This window comes from Vulpes vulpes, chromosome 2 (assembly GCF_048418805.1).
Source record: "Vulpes vulpes isolate BD-2025 chromosome 2, VulVul3, whole genome shotgun sequence".
Lineage (NCBI taxonomy): Eukaryota > Metazoa > Chordata > Mammalia > Carnivora > Canidae > Vulpes > Vulpes vulpes.
The window spans coordinates 20,582,891-20,598,632 of NC_132781.1; the positions used below are offsets into that span (position 1 = coordinate 20,582,891).

Genomic DNA, 15,742 nt, shown 5'->3' on the forward strand with positions numbered 1-15,742 from the left:
TGTTTTATTGTTCAGATTGTTCCAGGTCTGCTCACTAGGAGCTCAGTTGGCTCCTGTTGGCCCACCTCTGATTCATTTTTGCAAACATTTCCTAACTTATTGGCACTGCAGCTGCTCCAGGTCCACCTTGCCTATCTCCTGCCCTGGTCCTAGAACTGGCTGTCTCTCCAAGACCACTGCTTTCTTAGCAACCATTTTCCCTAAGTATGTTGATACGGAGCTGTGTGGATCACAGGGAGGATCATTGGGAGTGACTGGTTGTGCCTCCTCCTGCTGGTTAGTTGCCAAAGACACCAGAGTTAGACAAGGTGGAGATACCCCTGGGAAATGTGTGTGTGTGTGGGGGGGGGGGCTGGCAGGTGATCTCCAGTAGCAGGGCCATTGCTTCTCGACTCACCCATTCATACTTCTCATAACCCTGCCTGATTCTTGGCCTGATCCACAAATGGTCAGATGTGATGTTTACTCTGGAGTTGACTATCCAGTTGAGGATGGGATACATAATCATTCCCCTACTTCAGCTACTAAGTTTTCCAGCCAAACCTTCCAGGACTCTGGGTCTCATAAGAGAGTCCATGTGTTCCAGGCCAGTGTTCTTTTACTGCTATTCAAAAACAGACCTCCCCTACAAGAGGGTTTGTGGCTCTAGGCAGGCCCAAGGCAGGCTGTCACTTTGAGCTGTGATCCTGAATCATTGAATAGTTTAAATCCTTCTGTTGTACTGTCAGCCCTATGAAGACTTGTAACTTGAACCCTTCTGGAAACACTAACTTGGGATCTTAACAGGAGTTGGTTTACAAGCCTCTAGTCTTCTATTCATAGCTGCATGTGTGTCCCCTTCAGGTGGCTCTGTCAGAGCATCCCAGGTGTGGGGGAGGGTGTGGGTGGCCTTCCTCACCCTGGCTGCTCTCCTAGTCATCACATTGCTCTCTGAGCTGCTCAGAGGTTGTGGTGATTAATGATGCCAATTTCCAAACCTCTAGCATTTCCAGCCTGTTTCTTTAAAAGGAACTCTGGTTTCTTTGTCAGCTGTCCTGGTCCTGTCCCCTCCCCCTCTCCACAACTGAACTACTTCTTCTCTTTTCCTGAAAGAGGCTTTGAAATGGAAGGAAGGGCTTTTGGGCCTTCAGATGCTTTCTCCTGTGGGGCTTTTTCTTTTTTTAAGGGGTTATGGTTTACCTGGTTGAGGGTTCAGCTCTGCTGATTCTTCTGGATAGTGGTGGTCTTCCCTCCATTCTTGTGGCTTTGGAAGCCAGTCTCCAGAGAACACAGGGTTATGGTTATTGACTGGACACAGGATATCAAGGGTGAGCTGGTCCTTTTTCTAGGACATTGTTGAAAGTCGTTGTCTTAGTCTATTCTAGCTGCCATACCAAAATGCCATAGGCTGGATGGCTTATAAATGGGAAATTTATTTCTTACAGTTCTTGAGGCTGGAAGTCCAAGATCACAGGGGCAGCCAGCATGGTCAGGTTCTAGTGAAAGCCCTCTTCCAGGCTGACTTCTCATTGGGTCCTCACATGGCAGGAGGGAAAAGGGAGCTCTCTGGAGCCTCTTTTAAAAGGGCCCTAATCCCAGTCATGAGTGCACTGCCCGCTGCCCTCCTGGCCTGATCACCTCCCCAAAGACCCCACCTCCAGATACCATCACGTTGGGATTAGGATTTCAGCATACGAATTGAGTGTGGGGAGGGACACAGACATTCAGGCTATAGCAGTTGTCCTGTTAAGCTTTCTTTCCAAATGAGGAGCATTGAAGAATGGGGCCCAGGGAGACCATAAGCAGAAGGAATGTATGAATAGTGGAGGAACCTATACTGATTGAGGAGTGACTTCTTTGTAGGGACTTCCAGGGGCAGGGGCTTCCCTGCTGCAGCAGCATTTACTGAGTGCCCCCTTGGAGCTAGGCCCTCTGCTGAGTCTTACACATTGTGCTTTGGTCTCCAGGCTCCTGAGAGCAGCCCTGATCCCTCAGATCTCATAGGGGGAACTTTGACCTTGTTTCTTGTTCATTGGGCAGCCTCTGACCACAGTGTATGTGGTGTCTGAGCAAGAGGAATTCGGTTTGCTGGTGTCTGATACCTGATTCTCTTTTCCCTGTTTACCTCTCAAACACAACCTCTGCCCTCTGCTCTCTGTTTAGGCGGTAAGGGTAGTGAATTAAATTGGCTTTCTTTGTTTTTTTGTGTGTGTGTTGTTTTGTTTTGTTTTGTTTTGTTTAAGACAGGAAGGGTTAGTGAGGGGTGTCAGTTGCACTTGTTGGTGTGAGTAGCTGGATGAACAGGTGTTGCTGATGACCCTGACATTCAGCAGAGGTTCTTGGCGTCTTTCTGGGACTGGGCAGCAGCCGAAGTGACAGCTGTCCCCGCTAGTGCTCCTGGCCCCTGCAGAGACCCCCCAGAGCCAGAGGGGAAGATGGGCCCTGCATTGCTGAGATGCCAGTTAGAACTGTCCTAAGTTAACAGTATAGTAACTACAGGAACCGGAACCAACACAGGGTAGTTGTGAGGCTTGAGGGTCAGCAGGGACCCCATGTCTGTCTTCACCAGTTTTCATGTTACCTGTGCTCCATCCTGGGGCCACAGCAGGTGTGGGCGGTGCCAGGACGGAATCTGGGCCTCAGCTGGCTCTCTGGCAGGGACAGGTGAAGAGCTGGGCCGTGGGGTGTGAGCCATCACTCCACCTCAGTCTTATCCCCACCATGCCGTGTAGTTAGTTGTATGTGGATTTGTGTTGCAGAAGGTTCTAGACTTCACATCCTTCTCATCGAGCTCTTACTTGAGGCTTCTTACAGAGCTGCCCTGGTTGGGGCCAGGGAATCTGCAGCAGCCTTGCTGACTGGGGTGTGCTGAGTCAGAGACTGGGCCCTCTGAGGGAGAGTAGTCCCTTAGGAACATCACTCTGAGTGCCTAGGGCCCCCGGTACCTCTTTAGAATCAGGAGGCATAACGAGCCTTGTCTGGCTGCAGCTGCGGGCAGGCGGTCCCATCTGTCTGGCCTTCCTCGCGAACCTGCTGCCCGTGACTCCCGGGGCTCTTCAGTGGACAGTACGGGCAGCCCACACTGACCAAGCTGTGTCAGCAGATACGTGATGTGCCCCCCCTTCTCACCAGCAGTCTTCCTCCCCGTGGGCGCAAGGACTGGAGGTTTCCATCCTCCGCCTGAAAGTTAGCACTGAGTTGGCTTCTGTCAGCCTCTCGGGGGCTGTCTGTTGTGGAGAGCCGAGAAGGCAGTGAAGCTCAGGGAAGGCTCTTGGGGTGTGCTTGCTGGGGCAGGGCTCCTGGAGGCTGAGAGTCTGGCCCTCAGAGGTCTCTTCTTCCTAGGTCAGCTTGGCCTCTTTCTGCCCAGGGGAAAGGGCTCTAGAGCCCCAGCTTCTGCCTGGTCATGTGCGTCTAGGGTTTAAGTGTCCTGGAGCCCCTGCACACTGGCCCCTTCTGTGAGTGTGGGTGCGTTGGTGGTGTCAGCTGCCAGGGCCTCCCAGGGCCCCTGCTGTAGTGGGGAAGCCCAGGCAGTCAGCCCCAGAGGAGTGTTCTCATTGAAAGGGGAGTAAGATGAAAGGGAGTTGGATGGGCCAGGGCGGATTCAGGGGTCTGTTGCAGTGGGAGGGGAGCCAGCTAACTCAGAGCCCCCCTCTGGGCTGATTTACCTCCCTCTTCCCCAGAAAGGGAGTCCTCTTCCTGTGACTGTGGAAACACAGCATCTCCTTCCATTCCTGCTGCCAGCTCTCCTAATCCCAAAGCCCCTACTTATCGGTGGGATGAGGGGCCCCTGGCCTCACATACCCCATCAGCATTCTCCCCAGATCTCAGCCAGGCTTTTAAACTTCTGGCTTCTAGGGCCAAGATTCCTCGGTTATACTCCAGGTGGGACACAGGTCCTCTGTGTTGCAATCCCACAGTCCTGGTCACACAAGAAGACGCCCCTCTCTTTGATTCCATCCCCCAATCTGCACCCCTAAGCCCTTTGTCCTCGGCACAGACTCTCTGGACAGGTTGGAGAGTGCAGAGAACCACTGTTGTAACCTTTCTCCTCACTAAAAAGACATAAATGTCACCTCTTTCTGTTATAAAGCTTGAAACAACTTTAACATTCTTCAGCCCACAGTTAAGTACAAATATATTTTTAGTAAGTGTGTGGCAGTTCTGTTTGTATTGAATCCTATTTGCTTGAGCCTATTAGATGGGTACCTTTGTTCCGTCTCGGCCTTATTTTATTTATTTTTTTACTTATTTATGTAAACGCACCCAACGTGGGGCTCAAACTCATGACCTTGAGGTCAGGAGTCTGCACGCCTTTGACTGAGCCAGCTGGGGGCCTCTCTCTTGGCCCTCTTCTAATTCAGGCATCATCTTTTTGATTATCTCTGTTGTCCTGAATTATACTGTTAAACTGTTATATTACAGAGGAGACAGAAGGTATCATATATAGGGGAGTTAGATTGGTTTCATGTCGTTTGTAAGCTTTAATTTCTCAGTGTTGTATGTAAAATTCTATACCAGGAACATTCCTTACCTTTTTATTGACATGCAACTCATATGTTGTAGGACCTACACATCTCATTTTGGACTGCTTGATGGATTTCTACATTTGTGTATATATATGTGTCTACCTCCCACATCAGGGTGATAGGATTTTTCCACAAGCTGTATGCTCTGCAACCCTACATAGAAGGTGGCAGCCCCTCTTATTTTTATTGGCTGTAATAACACTGTCAATATTCTTGGGTTTTCTATCAGTGATGGAGGAGCTCTGCTAGAATTGTGAGTCCTGGGCTTGGGCTCTGCCACCACCTGGCTGTGACCCTGAGCAGGCCACCTCACCTCACCTTCATCTCCTCTGTATTTGGAAAGAAGAGGATTAGGTCTTCAAGGACTTTGTGCTTTGATAACCAGTGAGTCAAAATTAGTTAGGCCTTCAGTGGTATAATAAATCTGTCATTTGTCGGAGCCTTACCTTCAGCCTCGTATTGTGTTGTACACACTATGTATTGTTTTATTTAACCTTTACAACAACCCCATGCGATCAGTATTAAACAATGCCGTTTTACAGATAAGAAACTGAAGCTGACAGCAGTCGCTTGTCCGACTTGGCCAAGGTCACTCAGCTAATAAATGGTGGAGCCAGGCTTTTAACAAAACTCAGTTCAGTCTCCCAAGTCCTATCCTGCCAGTCATGCTGGGGAAGGGTGAGTGGGTATCTCATGTGGGTCATGGCTTGTGTTGCTTCAGATTTTTCTTCCCTCTGGGTGTACAGCCAGCCAGAGGCCTGGCTAGTGCTGCTGTGAGTCTGCCCTCTGGGCCTGTACGCTGGTGGTGGTGATTTTCCCTTTGGGAAAAGTTGTGTTATTGAGCCTATGGGTAAATCATCTTCCCAGCTGATGCGAGCTTTTTAATGTCTTCCATCTTCACCTTTGAACCTAATTACCTCTCCTGCTGTGCCCCACTGTTTGATTCTCTTTAAGCTAACAAATCGCTTCTGCTCTCATCTTTTCCTGCCCAGCTCTTGTGGTGTTAAATATTCAGGAATGGTTCATCTAGAGTAGAGTATAGGTGAAGAGTCACTGGCCAAAAGCACCTTGAGGGGGCCCTAGGTGGGATGGGGTCACTTGGTTCCTCCTCCCCTCCAAGGGCTAACTTTGAGCCCTTCTCTGTCTCTGGTCAACAGAATCTGATTGGTTTCCCTAATCAGCTCACTATCCAGACTGTGCCAGGACTGTCAGCTAGAGGAAGTCTCTGAAGCAAACAGGAAGCACGAGAGACACCCATCAGCTGGAATTGCTCACCCTTTTACCAGGAAGTACAAAAAGTATGAAGTGGGTGACTTCATGGTTAGAGAAGAGACATTTCTAGGGGGAGTTAGGGTGAGGAACAAAAGTCCAGCAGCTTCTGGTGTCTTGAAGTCTTCAGTTGTTGAGTGAAGCCAGGAATCAACCCCCACTCCGAATCTGATCCACCTATATTGTCCATAGGGCTAATCTGTGGGTGCCTTACTGTCTCTTGCATTCCTTCCTTTATCAGTTGTAGCTCTTATACTTGAATCTGCTGCCTAGAATCAGTGTGGGGGGCGGGGGGCTTAATATTTTTTGGACTCCACTTCTAGAGATTTTAATTCAGTTGGCCAGGGTAATTTTTCTAAATGCCCTGGGTGATTCTGATTAAAAAAAAAAAAAAAAAGTTTGGTACCCACTTACCCATAATGTCCAGAGCAGAGAAAAACCAGAGTAAGGAAGAGCAGTGTTTTACTGTTTCTCTCTCTCTTGCCCTCGCCCCAGAACTTATTGGGCGTATGTTTCGGAGCTTGGGTCCCTTCTGCCCTTTCATGAGCATTGTTGGGGAAAGTGTAGGGCGCCCCCCCCCGCCCCCAGTCCTTGACAATCTCTCCCATTTCCTGTAAGATAATGAGATAGGGGAGAGTGCTTGTCCTCCATGGCCTCTGAACAAACTAAGGTCGAGGTTTGGAGGATGAGGGGAGCAGGTCATGTCAAAGAGAGTCTTTTGTCATGAGTCTAAAGTTCTGCCTGTTTTAGCAGCTTCATGAAAATATCCAGGAGGAAATCCATCCTACTTGTGTGTTTTTCCTGGTGTTAGAGAAGCTGATTTAAAAAAATAAAATATTTGGCCCATCCATCTTATAAGAAACTCTGACTACAACTTTGGTTCTTAAAGAGAATTTGGTTTTTGTCTGAAAGAAGACTTTTGCTGTGGTACTTTTGGTTATAATTCTATCACCTGACTATACCCGTGGATAATTCTTTCTGCTGTTCGAGAGGATTCCCTTCTCCAGCTGGCAGACCAGCTCAGTGCATGAATTCACCTTTGCCACCTGCTGGAGTGCATCCTCAGTTTCCCAATCTTGGGAAGGGAGGGCAGAAAGCTTCCTGGGGCTCTGCATGTGGCCTTCGCCTATCTTAAAGCACCCTCTTGTCTTCATGTGCCCTTTGGAGCAAAATCAGTTTCCTCCAGCTTATTGTCTGGCAAGGTTCAACATCTTGGTTCATGTGATCCCCAGGTGGGACTAGGAAAACCACAAGGCAATGCAGGCCATAAAAAGTGCCACGTGTGTCTCCTCAGGTATCTCTGGAAGGCAGGACCAACATCCAGGCAGAACATGTCACCAGCCAGTGTGTGCCAGGCAAAGCACCTACAACACTCTAAAAAAAAAAAATACAGGAGTGCCCGGGTGGCTTCATCGGTTAGGCGTCCGACTGTTGATTTTAGTTTGGACCATGATCTCAGGGTCATGGGATTGAGCCCCACGTCAGGCTCCCCACTCAGTGGGGAGTCTGCTTCTCTCCCTATGCCCCTCCCCCTGCTTGCTGTCTCTTACTCTTTCTAAAATAAATAGATCTTTTTAAAAAATGTTTAAAAAAAAAATACAGATACCAGGCCCTCCTCCAGATCTTCATCAGAACCTCTAGGGGCTGGCTGCACAGGTGATTTTAATGTGCAGACAAGATCAGGAACCACTGGATAAGAGCTGTCTTTCCTTCTGGCTTGTTAAAAATACCAGGTTCTGTCTGGGAAGGTTTGGAAACCCACTGATTCGTTAGGGACAAGACTTAGATGTTATCTCTGTGTTTCTTGATTCTTGGGTGCTGGTTACTGCCCACTCCAGTAGCCCTTAGCCCCGTTTGCTTTGGTTTTGTTGGAATCAGGGACATCACCTTCTCTCCGTACTCCTTCATACCTCCTTCTGCAGTGCCCTAGCCACACTCTGGCCCAGCCAAGATGATGTGTCACATGGATTTGTGGTAATAACCAACTTGTAATTCCACTGTGGTTTCCTCTGCTGCTGTGGCCCTGCCTGGCCCTGGGAGGCTCCTCCCATTGTTGGAAGTACTCAGGGCCTGCAAGATCCCTGTGACTGTCAGCTAGAGCCACACCTTGCAGGCCAGCAAAGCTGCTGCCACAAAAGCAGGGTCTCATTCACCAGCCACCAGAAACCAAACACAGGGTGAGCATTGTCTCCAGCATTCTTCCCAAGGCAGGGAGATGGGCAGGAGAAGAGCAGGGGGATAAAGGAGCACACAGGCAGCCTGCGTCCTGCTCTGTCTTCTATATGTTGGATGGCCTTGAGCAGGACATGTAACACCTGAGTGTCAAGCTACTTATCTGAAAAAAATGGGAGATTGTTTTAAAGCTTAAGGGAGATAATTGTTGTGCAATCATTCAGTAAATGCTGGCTGTCTCTGGAAATGACTTCCTTGGTGAGCACTCTGAATTCCCAGTATGTAAGTAGGCCTTGTGAAGAAGGCTCTCAAGCCAGAAGCACTTGGGGTGCCTGGATGGCTCAGTCAGTTAAAGGGGCTGGCTCTTGGTTTTGGCTCAGGTAGTGATCTCAGGGTCCTGGGATCAAACCCTGAATTAGGCTTCTTGCTCAGTGGGGAGTCTGCTTGTGAATTTTCTTTCTGTCCCCTGCACCTCCCCCCATGTGTGTGGGCATATGCTTGCTTGCCCTCACTCTCTCAAATAAATAAATAAATCTTAAAAAGAAAACAAAAAGAAGAAGCCAAAAACACAGACTCTGCTTCAAAGGGCCATAGGGTCTTGCAAACATCAGTGACTGGGGTGAAAAGAGAAAGCCGTTAAATATGGTAGAACTAGCATTACTTGTCCCTCATCAAAATCCCTCCTGTATATAGTGCCTTCCTATATTCTTGGGGAAGAGGTGGCTCCCATTTCAAACCTCTTTTCCTTTGGCGCAGTCCAGAAAGGAAACTGTTGTTCCTGGCTAGTGAATCATTCTTCCTGAAGCTCACTTTTTAAATGAGTTGCCAGGAGGACGGGGATGTGAAAAAGGATTTCAGATTGAACAAAGCAAGCCCTTTGCTGTCAGCTTCTTGCGTGAGCATAGCCCATCGCTTCCCACAGATCTATCCTTCTCTTCATTCACGCCCCCGTCCTCTGACTGTGGGGTAATGCACTCCCCTTGCTCAGGGGGCAGGTCAGGGCTAGACTCAGGATCTGTTCTGAAGACCCCTCCTGTGTTGACTCCATTATGCTGAGGGCAGTTGAATCAGAACTTTTTCTTTCCAGCTTAGGTTCAGACGCTGTACAGATGCTCAGGACCAAATACCTACTCACAGTGCTTGTCTGTAAAACATTGTGTATACGTTTTGGTATTTTTTAGTATGTATGTCTTCTAGAGGCTTCTGGAGATAGGGCTCCTCATCCTTCTTTGCGCCTGCAAAGCTATCACTAACAGTGACTAAGCTGTCGGTGCTGGAACACCAGCTGTTGGGGGGTGCAGGTCTCCATGTCCCTTGTTTGTCTCTGCCCTCCCATACCTCCCCTGCTCTTTCTCTGCGTCACCCTCCGCCTCTGCCAGTAGAGAATGGAACTGAGGTCTCTGTTTTAAAAGAGAAATTTGGCAGCCGTTCTGCCTGCCAGTGGAGCTCTCTGGCTTTGGCGTGTGTTTGCTTTTGTGTGTGTTTTGTGTTTTAATGTGCGTGAGACTTCTGGCCCATCACAAATGAGAGAGCTGGGGGAAGAGGTTCAGGATGGAGGATAGAAATGAGGCTTTGATCACAGTGTACAGTCCAGCCTCAGACTGAGAAAGTTGGTCAGTCTTTCTAGAGATGGGTGGAAAAAATGGCTATTTTGGGAACAACTCGTGCCGGCCAGGCCCTGGTCCCCAAGTGCCCACGAGGTTGGCCAAGCACCATGTCTGATGAGCTTTCTATCGGGACTCTCCATGCCCTGGTCAGCCTCACCACTTGCTCTGGCTTTGCACAGAGGAGGGTTTGTGATCTTAGCTACCGGACCACAGGGTCACTGTTCACCTAGACCCTAGCATCTTCCCAGGTGATTTTTTTTTTGGTATCCTAAGGAACCTGTTAACTGTCACCAGGTTGCCAGATGCCCGTTGTTCTCCTGTGTGTGTGTGTGTGTGTGTGTGTGTGTTTTAAAGATTTATTTTTATTTATTTATGATAGACATAGAGAGAGAGAGGCAGAGACACAGGCAGAGGGAGAAGCAGGTTCCCTGCCGGGAGCCCGACATGGGACTCCATCCCGGGACTCCAGGATCGCGCCCTGGGCCAAAGGCAGGCGCGAAACCACTGAGCCACCCAGGGATCCCCCTGTGTGTGTTTAATGTGTATGCACATGGACATAATTGGGATTGGGAAGTATGTTTGCTCAGAACCAGAACCTGGAGTTGGAAGACCACTTTTCACTGCTCAGATGACTGTAGAGCATATGGGTGTGTAGTACATCCTAGCTAGGGCTCTTTTAACTTATGGGGGACAAGGGTGGGGGTCAGGAGTTGGCAGGAGGGGAGGTAGGTCCTCAGGGAGGGCAGAGGGAGAAACCTGTGATTTAAGAAGACTTTGCCATCCAGTAGTCAGGACTGACCAGTACTGGTGATCTCTCTTACAGTTGGAGGCCCCCCTCCTCACTAAGTGCCTCTTCACACAGCGCCGGCCCCCACCCCACGCTCACTGGTACCACTACAGCAGGACGGGCCATGGCGGGTCGGGGAGGTGCAGCGCGACCCAATGGACCAGCTGCTGGGAACAAGATCTGTCAATTCAAGCTGGTCCTGCTCGGGGAATCTGCAGTGGGCAAATCTAGCCTCGTCCTTCGCTTCGTCAAGGGACAGTTCCATGAGTACCAGGAGAGCACAATTGGAGGTGAGTGGGCACAAGGGAGTGGGGTGGCCTCAAGAATGCCAAAGAAATGCCTTGGTTTTGAGGAGAAGGAAGCTGCCTGCCCAGGGAAGCTAAACATGCCTGGGGCGGCAGCACCTCTTCCTCACTTGGGCCCTGGAACTGAATCCAATAGCTACTCTCCCTGCCAGAGCCCCAGCAGTCATCCGTTAATACTTAGCTCCTTGTCAAAAACTGGCTTCCTTTCCTAATTATGCCACTGGATTCTTAAATGGCTTTGGCTACGACTTTTCCATTGACCTGGCCTCTGGGAAGGGAGAGGCTGGGTCTGAATCTCTGAGAGTCCTCACTGTGCCAGGCAGTGTGTCTACCCCTGGCCTCTCCTACTTTCCAGAATAGGGAAATGGCATGGTGAGTGGGCCAGCGTTTCTGAAGTCGACCTTTACCCTTGAGGTCAGAGCCTGTCGTTGATTTTCTAGTTGTCAGCATTTAGCACATAAGGGTCTGAACTCAGTCCCCTGCCTCAGTTGTAAGGACAAACTTTGAGGGGCCAGGGCCAACCTTGGGCTTGAGTCATCCTTTCTCTCCCCTCTTGGTAAGAGGTTTCCAGGCAGCTGGAAGCTAAATGGGTCGTGTCAGCAATCTTCTGCTGCCTCCTCAGCACTCAGGTCAGGAGCTGGAGAGAGGGAAGTGAGGCAGTCCCCAGGCCCCTCATGGAGGTGGGGGGAGGGCAGACGGGGAAAGCTGGCTTCCACACAGGGCTCTCTGGAATCCTCTGTTGGGTCCCAGGGCTAGGGGGCTCCCACCTGCCTCCCAAAGGGGACTCCTCCCCCAAACCATATGTACAAGCACCACATGGTCCTTTGTCTCCTCGGGCCAAAGATAGGGTCACTGTTCCCTGAAGGTCGAACCACAGGGTGGCCAATCAGGAATGGGTCAAGGTCAGAGCTAGAGGTGGTAGCTAGCTGGTATGCCTGGAGGTGGCAGGGGCAGCTGGGAAGCCAGCCACCCAGCCTCCGCCTGGCAGTGGAACAGCGTGTACTTTCAGGCGTCCCCAGTGTAGCTAAGTGTGTGACAGTGTCCTCAGGAAACCGAAGGCCAGTAACACCCCTGGGCTGGAGCAAACTGAGGGACTGTGGAAGTTTCCAGCTGGACTGTTCTCTGTGAGGGGAGGGAGGAGGAGGAGGAAGAGGAAGAAGAGGAGGAACGGGTGGGCCCACCCTTCTGTGCTTAGAGTCTGTTTTCCCCTGGGTTCTGCCTCTCCTGCCCCTTGCCGCATTCCTCCTCAGAGGGTGCTCCTGAAGTGGTTCAAGTGCAGGCAGATTTCCCTTCTGCCCTTGCCAAGCATGAGTCTGTAAAGCCTGTGCAGCCCCCTTGCCCGTCCACACGTGACAGAAAAATACAAACTCCACTGACCCCGCTTGGGCCTGCTTCGGCTCCTGGGCTGGGGGCTTTTCTGGGCCCATCTCAGCAGAGGGCCTCTAAGTGCCAGGGCCCAGATACAGTACTGGAGATATGTGGGGGCAGCTTCTTGAGTTCCTTCCTGCCATATAACATCACCTTTCCTCTTGCAGCGGCCTTCCTCACACAGACGGTCTGTTTGGACGACACAACAGTCAAATTTGAGATCTGGGACACAGCTGGACAGGAGCGGTATCACAGCCTGGCCCCCATGTACTATCGGGGGGCCCAGGCTGCCATCGTGGTCTATGACATCACCAACACAGTAAAGATTTCCCCTTACTTCTTGACACTTTGTTCCTGGAATGGGTGTGGGCAGATTTCCTCTGTTTGGGGGTGTCTCACCAGACTCTTCAGGGCGGTGACATCTTAAACACCTTGGCTCTGCCGGTTTGGGCTTTTCTAGTGAGCGGCACTGGGCAGGATGCCTCCTCTGTCTGTTTGACATTCTGGCCTTGTGCCCCCCAGGATACATTTGCACGGGCCAAGAACTGGGTGAAGGAGCTACAGAGGCAGGCCAGCCCCAACATCGTCATTGCACTCGCGGGGAACAAGGCAGACCTGGCCAGCAAGAGAGCTGTGGAATTCCAGGTGCGGGGCCGGGGGGGGGGGGGGGGGGGGGGGGGGGGGGGGGGGGGCGGTGTTGCAGAGGGGAATGCGCAGGACTTGGCAGGGAGGAGTAAGCCAGCTCCACTTGCAGCTCAGCCTAGGCTGCTCAGGAGCTTTGCAAAGGGCCAAGCCTGGAGGCAGCAGGAGAGCTGTTATCTGCTATCCTCTTGTGACTTGAGCATAGCCCTTGAAGCAGTTGTCTCCCTCTCCTTGCTCTTTTTCATTGGTTGATGGCATGTGTATAAATGCTTGCTGAAACCTCATATTTTTTTGTGTTAACTGATTTTTTTTAATGAAACCTACTGAGAAAGAATTACTTTTATCCACTCAATATATGCACGAGTAAAATGTACATAGTACAAGAAGGTATATAGGATGAGATGTGAATCTCTAACCCAGAAACACAGTCTCCCTTTCCCCAAGTTCATTAGTTTCTTGTTTTTTTTCTAGAAATATGCATATGTGTACAAATCCCTTTCCCATAGACCAGAGTGTGCATTTCTTACCAGGCCCTAACTGATTGGACTTCAAGGTTGTTTGCAGTAGCACTGCAGTCATCTACATACTTTTTGTGTTCTTTCCCAAAGTGCAAGTGCATTTGTAGGATAACTCTCTAGAAGTATTTCCTAGCTTAGTGATATTGAAGAGCAAGAAAGGCAGAATGGACCTGGGGAAGCCTGAGTGAAACATGTGCCAGTGTTTGTGAGTTGAAAGGTGCTGTCTGTGAAGTGGAGGCCTTGGGGTTATGGTGCAGGTGTCTGGGTGGGGGGCAGCCAGAGCAGAAGAGCCCTGGGCCTGAAAACCCCTGCATTGTCTCTGTTGCGTATAAAGGAACTGTGATGAGGGAAGATTTTAATCCTGGGCCCTGGCCCCTGCCAACTGTCATCATTTCCCTCCTACTCACTTTCTCACCTCCATCCAAATCAGGAAGCACAAGCCTATGCAGACGACAACAGTTTGCTGTTCATGGAGACATCCGCAAAGACTGCAATGAACGTGAATGAAATTTTCATGGCAATAGGTGAGTTGCTTGTGTCCCCTCCCTGACCAGGTCCTATCACTTGTCTGCTGTCTAGAGTATGTAGTAGGTCTGTAGGGTACCTTCATCTGACTCTCAGATGGAGATAATTCCCCCAGAAGTTTCCAAAGCCTGGGCCAAAGTCTCAACATTTCCCTTTCTTACCCTTTAGCTTATCACCCACCTAAAACCCTACATGACCCTCCCCGTAACCTACTTCTTAAGATTCTTAGGCTCATCTGGCTCTGTAGTGAGTCATCGTGCCCAGGTTCAGATCCTTGTTTTACCACTTAACTCTGGTCCTGGACAGGTTATTTAACCTCTCTTTCCCTCAGTTTCCTGAAACACTCAGTATGCACCTGGCACATAAAAGTGAAGTCCTCGATGGGTCCTTGCACATTGGGTGGTAAAAAGGCCAGCTTCCACTCAAGTAGACTTGGAAGTGTATTGGGGTACCCCTACAAATGCATTTTCCCCCTCCTCTTCCAAACAGCTAAGAAACTTCCCAAGAATGAGCCCCAGAATGCAGCTGGTGCCCCGAGCCGGAACCGAGGGGTGGACCTCCAGGAGAACAGCCCAGCCAGCCGGAGCCAGTGCTGCAGCAACTGAGCCCCCCTTGCCTGCCCACTGCCCCCACCTCCGCCGGCCCACCCGACTGGAATCCACTCTAACCAATCGCACTTAACGACTCGGGCTACCACTTGGGGGTGGGGGCGGCAGGGGAGGGGTCTGCCATGATTTCTCCTAGAATTCTGATCATAGGCCGGAGTGAATTATTCCACCCGCACCTTTCTGTACAAATACTAATTCAATTTTAAGTCTTAAGTCACTTTTTTAATATATATGATCTTCTGCTCTTCCCACTTCCAACCCTTTCTACTGCTCTCCCACTCTTCCTTCGCTGGTAGTAGCCACGTGCCCTGTCACCCCCCCACTCTGTATGTGGGGAGGCAGGGGTTGGAGCAGTTACCCTTCTTTCCCTCTTGCTGATGAGCAGACTCAGCAAGAGCATCCATATCCTTACCGTGTTCGGAGTGGGCTTGGTCCTGGGTGGTAGGGCAGGCCCTAGGGGCGAGGGAAGGGAGAGGCAACTCTTCTCTCAGCTGGCTGTCATCACGCTGCAGCCCCCACTCACCCTCTGACTCACAGCTGGGACAGAAACCACAGCATCACCACAGCATTATTGTGACAGCCACCAACCCATTGCCCACAACCTGCCCCCCTCCCCCACCCCTGGTCACCCTGACCTCTGGCTCTGAGCCCTGTTCTGACCAAATCACGATGATGAGTATTTGGGGGTGGGTGGGTGGGTAAGGGGGGGGGAGTGGGAGGGGATGGAACCAACTTTTTCTGTATTTTGTATTGTATGTTTTCTTCAACATGTAACCAATCAGTATCTTGTCAATATAGTCAGCCGATCGATCGACCTCCCGCTTGTCTTCCTTGTCTTTCTCTGGCAGAGTTTATCAGACCATATCCGCTCTAGCTTACTTGAAGTTAATTTAAAATGAACCACTGAATCTTGTTGAACAATGGCTCCCCCCCCCCCCAAAGTGAGGGGTGCTAGTGGTTATGGTAACCAAGAGAAAGAGGCCCTTACTGGTACCAGCTGTAAGGGGTGGTGGTGGTGAGAGTGACCTAGAGCTGAATCTCCTCAAGTTTGAAATTGAGGGCCTGTATTAGCCTTGCCCCCACCCCCCTCCAGATTATATTGGGGTGATGTACAGTTTGTATTTGAAAATAGTTGGTCTCTGAAACAACAGAAACCACCTCTTGGGGTTTTTTGGTTAGTCTGTGCCTTGTGAAGGACTGGGTCTTCTCATCCTCTTCCCAGGTGATCTCTGGAACCTTTGCCTGGTCTTGAGACCAAGAGACCACCCCATATCAAGTCCAGTCTTTGTATCTATCTGATCTCTGGTCTGTCGGGGCCCTCTGCTGGTTGTGGAGCTTGGTGCCCCTGCTGCCATCCTGGCCCTCTGCTGCTCCCTGCTGGAGCTGCTGCTGTCATTTGCCCAGCATTGGGCTGTTGGTCTACTGAGCCCCGGACC

General features: G+C 50.5%; 1 protein-coding gene across 7 annotated transcripts in view; it reads left to right on the forward strand.

Moving 5' to 3' along the window:
- The window catches only part of RAB5C (RAB5C, member RAS oncogene family), a 22,697-nt gene extending 7,576 nt beyond the window's left edge, over positions 1-15,121 (forward strand). For 2 of the 7 annotated variants that reach the window (XM_072747174.1, XM_072747173.1), the window contains 6 exons: positions 5,663-5,803; positions 10,377-10,630; positions 12,181-12,332; positions 12,536-12,658; positions 13,604-13,697; positions 14,188-15,121. In XM_072747174.1, the coding sequence (XP_072603275.1) occupies positions 10,465-10,630; positions 12,181-12,332; positions 12,536-12,658; positions 13,604-13,697; positions 14,188-14,303 (651 nt within the window). In that variant the 5' untranslated portion in view covers positions 5,663-5,803; positions 10,377-10,464 and the 3' untranslated portion in view covers positions 14,304-15,121. The remainder of the gene's footprint in view (positions 1-5,662; positions 5,804-10,376; positions 10,631-12,180; positions 12,333-12,535; positions 12,659-13,603; positions 13,698-14,187) is intronic. The other 5 variants (XM_025987077.2, XM_072747175.1, XM_072747176.1 and 2 more) reach the window with 3 other exon arrangements.
- The last annotated feature ends 621 nt before the right edge of the window (positions 15,122-15,742 follow it).